We start from the raw sequence: 6,000 nt of genomic DNA on the forward strand, positions 1-6,000 counted from the left end.
GTATATATATATATATATATATATATATATATATATATATATCTTATTATGGCAAATTATTTTTTATAAGTACTATTCCCATATAGGGGATAATGATAAGGATATAGAGGAAAATGTTTGGGTTTCTCTACATGCAATAGGGTTCAACAAATATTTTCTGATAATTGTCTTGCCATCTTTTCAGCTACTGAACAAAGATGTGAAACAGAGGCTGGGATGTCAGGACGGTGCAACTGAAGTAAAGAGCCACCCATTTTTCAAGAGCATGGATTTCAAACGTCTCCAAGCAGGAATGCTGGAGCCCCCTTTCGTCCCTGATGTAAGTGAGGCTTAAAAAAGAATTACAGAGCTGAAGTAGAACTTGAGAATACATATGACCTACTGCTTGAATCTCTATTTTTAATGGTTTAAGTCTATCATTCTTGAGAAGCTGTTGAATCTATACTTACAATGGTTGAAGTCTAACTTCCTTGAGTTAGGGTCATATCTTGACTTTGGATATCTAATAATTTTGATTCCATCACCAACTGAAGTTTCATAACAGTGTTTTGGATGAAGCCCCTGTAGCAGCCTTATACATCTTGTTCTCTTCAGATGTTTCCTGCCTCATCTATGGCGTGCTTTCAAAAGTTATGTCAGTTGTTAAGTTACTACTTGTTAGCCATTAATAGTGAGGTCCCTAATGTTCAGACACCTCAGTTGATACTAGTCAAGCTCCATACCCCCTCTATTTTAAAGCAAAAATTAAATATTATTTTAATTTAAAACAAGATTACTGTGGATGCTAGCATAGTGCAAAGCATCAGCTTCAGGATTATCTGTATTTTCAAAAAAAAGCCCATAGATTTCATAGATATCCCAAAACTATTTTTATTTTTATGGATGTTGCAGCCCAGTGCTTCTTCTTTTTGGAGTGTATCCAACAGCCCATTAAAAAAAAGAGTGGGAGGAATCTCTATGGTATGATAGAGATAATATCAAAGAACAGCCTGATATGTTTGCCTTCTAATAAATGGGTTTTGGATGGATTAGTTCAGCAGAAACAAATGTTGAAATATCTCGGTTGTTTTGGTCTTAACCACAACAAAATCTAGATGAATGTGAGAATGGTTATGCAGGGTGATTAGGCCAAGGCTGGGGTGTATCATACTGGCCTTTACTCTCACCTCTGCGTGTCTTAAGTGCTAGCCTCCCAGTCTCCATTCCCTCTTACCAGTGTGTTCCCTCTCTGCCTGTCTTCAACTGCTGCTGCCACAAAAGTCCCAGCACGGCATCATTCATTCACCTGCCATATGATCTCCCGAGCACTGTACCTCCCTTTTCTTTGTTCCATGCTTTCTTCAGATGCCAATGTGTATGCCATTCTCAAGGAAATCTTGGCTTGCTCTTATTCCTCCAAATCATTTCTGCTTTTTCTCTAGAGTCTAGAGCTACCATATGAGTGTTGCAAAAACACAAGGGACCAAAAGAAGGCAGCAAAGAATTAGATACAGATTTCAAATCTTTTTGCTGCCCTCTTCTGGTTGTGTTTTGCAGATCTGATAGCCCTATTCTTCTAACACAGTGGTTCTCAACCTGTGGGTCGCGATCCCTTTGGGGGTCGAACGATCCTTTCACAGGGGTCGGAAAAGATCATCGGAAAACACATATTTTCAATGGTTTTAGGAATAATTTTATGGTTGGGGGTCTCCACAACATGAGGAACTGTATTAAAGGGTCGTGGCATTAGGAAGGTTGAGAACCACTGTTCTAATAGTTCCAAAAGAAAACAGGATTTTTTTAAAAAAAAAAATAGTGGTGGAGGACCCTGGTTATAGAAAAACAAAATTCTCAGGGTTATAGCTCTCTTTTCCAAAAAATACTTTTTTTTTTGTTTTGAAGAAAAGGCAACCTTCAAGAAGAAAGGTATAGATTTATGAATGCTGTGAGAGGAGAAGCAGAAAACTCAGAAGGATCAAGTTAATGTTAAGAAAACTAGCATGGCTAGCTTTCTTAAGCTTAAAAGGATTGGATAGACTTGGAAAGATGGTGTGTATGAAGGGGGGAAGGGCACAGAAGGGACTAGATGAAAGTCAGTGCAAGGGCAGGAAGGCAGTGAGTGAGTGGATACAAGTGCTGAGGAAGGTGGGAGGAAGAGCAGCAAGGGGTTGCAAGGGAGAGCAAAGGGGACATAGACTGTATTGGACAACCCACTCAATTGACCCATGGGCATGGACTTTTTGCACTTCTGTTTGCCCAAAGCAAGTAATGTTCTGAATGATCTCAAATAGTACCAACCACATGATGGTGCTATCTTACTCTTACTCTTTCTTTTTGTGCTGGGGCAGCCAAGAGCAGTGTACTGCAAAGATGTGTTGGACATTGAGCAGTTTTCCACTGTCAAGGGAGTGAACCTGGACCAAACAGATGATGATTTCTATTCCAAGTTTTCTACAGGCTCTGTATCTATCCCATGGCAAAATGAGGTAATTATATATTTACTCATGCTTCCCTAAACACTTTTCTATCAGCCTTTCAGAATTTCATAAATGTCAAGCATATTCTTGAAATATTCTAAATACGTTATTTCTTCAATTTGGATGTATTCAGCAGCATTTTAAAATAAAAAAATATATGTTGCTATAATGTTTAACTATGCACTTTAAAAGGATATACCACCAGTTGAATTTTATTAAAGAGACAAAAAGTGATTCTTTCAAAATATGCAATTCTAAAATTTCAAACATCGTCTTTTTGCAGACAGGACTACAATTACCTGATGATAAAAAAAGCTAACGATAACTTTCTGTAATGAAAGATGTTATTGCTTTCATTTGCAACAGTTAGTTAATTGGGATTAAGACCAACTAATGTTTAGTTTAGTTTTGCTGTGTCCAATATGTTGTGTAAGTCAGTTGCAGACTCACAATTTTTGCTACTCTTAATAAAAAAATATTTTAATATTGATATGTAAGATTTATATCAGATTGAGCAAGCTGAAGAAAATAGTGATTGGATTGGAACGATAAGACAGTAGAGAAGAGTGTCCAAAATTTAGAGAAAGTTGCAGGACATTCTAAGTTGCTTTTTAAAAAGGATTCATTGGTTATACTGTATGTTATTGTAATCATTTATGTTAGATTTGTATCTTGTGTGGTTCAGGAGCTCAAATTCACATTATGTCCTGCTTCTGATTTCAGTACTGACTCACACAGTTCATGTAGTAATTCAGTATACTCAAGGTCAAAAGATAATAATAGCAAAGTACAAAAACACTTGTCCAAATGATTGGCTTTTCAATAGGAGCACACAGAAAAATAATCCAATTTCAGTCCAAGATTCCAAGTGCCTGGTCAGGATTGTCAACCAGTCCAGAAGTCAGAGGTTAATGGTTTCTTACACAATATGATTCATTGGAACATTGCACAGAACCATAAATCCAATGGTTATTTCCAACAAAGAGTCAGGGTTGCCTCTTAAATTAGGCTGTAGCTAACTGTTACTAATCAAGTGATTTACAGCTTTACTTGGCAAGGAGTCTCATAGAATATTGCTCTGCTCTCCCTACTACTTACCTGGTGCAGAAGCTCAGTGGCTTTATATCATCCTCACCTGGCTGCGCCAATGTCCATGTGATGCCTGTTTTTGATCGGCCTCATGTGACTCTGGGCTTGGTGTCTAATCAGGCTGTTCATGTGGAGCAGCTTTTTTGGATTCAGATTCAGAATCTGAGGCCTGAGCCTAGATCATGGCACATAATGCTCCTTTCTCATATTTCCCCCCACAAGAAGTAAGGTAGGTTGAGAGAGTGACTAACCCAAAGTCACCTGATGTGATGGAATGTCGTAAGAGTTGGATTCCCAGGAGGCAGGTGATGCATTCCAGAGATGTAAGAGGCAATTCATTCCAGATGTCACATGTGAAAAAAAGAGGGCAAAAACCGTCCATTTCTAATTGTTTATGGAATATTTTATAAATGCAGAGTGCTCGGTCTGGCAAAATCCTATCTACAGGCTGCCTCTGTACTTACCGCAACTTGAAAACTGATTATCTTACAATGAGCAACCAATCTTCCTCCTATCTAGGTGTATTCTGTTGCATCTTTATAAATGATGAATTCTATCTAATAAGGCTAGAGTTTTCCCTGGTTTTCATTGTGGGTTCCAATAAATAATTTTTCTCTTTCATCATACTAGATGATGGAAACAGAATGTTTTAAAGAACTAAACTTATTTGGACCAAATGGTACTATCTCACCAGACCTTAACAAAAACTATCCTCCAGAACCACCGAAGAAAGGATTGCTACATCGAATATTTAAACGTCAGGTAGGAGTTTCTAAAAGCATTGTATACAAATAAGAGTTTCTATATGCATTATATTCATAATGCATATATTTTATTAAATAAATATTCAATAATCTTTATCTATATTCCAAAATGTCTAAATATTGTCATAACATATGGCATTTACCATTATAGTCTAGTGATGGATGAAAACAAGCTTTGGCCAGGCTTGTGTCCTCAGATCATGTTGGCTTGCAGCTACTCATTATGGCAAGTTTGTGGTGAAAGAGAATTCAGAAACTAAAACACCACCTTTTCTTCTGGCCTTAGGTCCTGATATATAATTACTGTTGACCAAAAAATGAAACTGAGCATGGTCTAAGAAATCCCACTTGGACTGAATGACATAGTTGGAATACATGGCAATGTATTTGTAAAACATTTGGAAGGAGAAGGCATTATCTATTCATAATTGACTAGCAAGGTAGACATGGCTAGTCATAAAACATACAGGTACTAGAAGACACACTAAGAAACTTGTCTAGTGCCACAGTGCTAGGACAAATAGGCACTTTGCAGGTTTGCAAATGGCCACCATTTGCAGATTCTATGAATGCCAAACAGGTTTACTATATAAGACAGTGATGGCTAACCTTTTTGTCGTCGCATGCTGAAAGTGCGCACACTCATAAGGCAATGCATGCATGAACCCCTCCCACATGCGCCCCCCCTTGCCCGTTTTTGGCATCCAGGTTGGTGCAAAAGGCCTTCCAGGCTCAAACCAGGGTGCGGGGGGCCATGCAGCCTCCCTGGACCCCATTTTGGGCCTGGAAGGCCACCTGCACCAACCTGGAAGCCAAAATAGGGCGCAGGGGTGCCATGTGAGGCCCCAAAATGCAATGCAAGCGTCCCTGTGCATGCACCCCACCCCACACACATGTGCAGCAGAGACCCGAAGACCAGCTGGCCGACGGGAGGTACACGCATATACGCAGTGGAGCTGAGCTGGGGTGACAGCTGGCGTGCCTGCAGAGAGCGGTCTGCGTGCCACAGGTTCGCCATCACCAATATAGGAGATTTAGAGGCATTCTTGTATATAAAGAAGATGCTTCAGGCTGATGCTTCGCATCTACCAGATAATAAATTTGCAGTAGCTCAAGAGGTCCTGGCCCAAACAGAAGTCTCCTCAGAACCCAGTGGCTTAAGGAGATTGAGAGTGAGAAACTCTTGTAAATGGGCATGCAGTTAAAAGTGTGTGATATCCCCTTTTTTATTCTATACTTTATATCAATCAAATGGACAGATGTAATCCAGAGCATCACAGGCAAATAGTTATATTTTCTGGAAATTGCAGGCAGATACATCTAGAATGATTTGGTAAAACTAACTTTTTCACATCTTTCTTCCTTTTTAAAAAATTTCTCCAGCATCAGAACAATTCCAAAAGCGCTCCAAACTCAAAGGCCAACTTAAATCATCACATAAATTCCAATCACGTCAGTTCAAACTCTACTGGGAGCAGTTAGCTTTTTCTGGCTTATGGATATTGCATCCTTCCACTGATAGAGTATCAAGCATCAAGGATGAGAAGAGCACCCACCATCGAGCTAGAAGATCAACAATTTCTAACCATGGAAGGTTTTTTTTCCTCCTGTCTGTTCCTTCTAGGGAAGCTTTCCATTTTATGAAGATATTTACTCTCAGGTCTGTTTTTGGGGGTGGAACTTGAGGTCTT

General features: G+C 39.1%; 1 protein-coding gene across 1 annotated transcript in view; it reads left to right on the forward strand.

Annotated features, from left to right (window-relative positions):
* GRK5 (G protein-coupled receptor kinase 5) overlaps positions 1-5,791 on the forward strand; it is a 93,505-nt gene extending 87,714 nt beyond the window's left edge. Inside the window, exons 12-15 of the mRNA XM_070944871.1 lie at positions 185-319; positions 2,328-2,465; positions 4,176-4,307; positions 5,693-5,791. Of these exons, the coding sequence (XP_070800972.1) occupies positions 185-319; positions 2,328-2,465; positions 4,176-4,307; positions 5,693-5,791 (504 nt within the window). The remainder of the gene's footprint in view (positions 1-184; positions 320-2,327; positions 2,466-4,175; positions 4,308-5,692) is intronic.
* Positions 5,792-6,000: the final 209 nt, after the last annotated feature.

This window comes from Pituophis catenifer, unplaced genomic scaffold, assembly GCF_029215685.1.
Source record: "Pituophis catenifer annectens isolate HBS135680 unplaced genomic scaffold, rPitCat1.0.hap2 SCAF_6, whole genome shotgun sequence".
In the NCBI taxonomy this organism is placed as follows: domain Eukaryota; kingdom Metazoa; phylum Chordata; class Lepidosauria; order Squamata; family Colubridae; genus Pituophis; species Pituophis catenifer.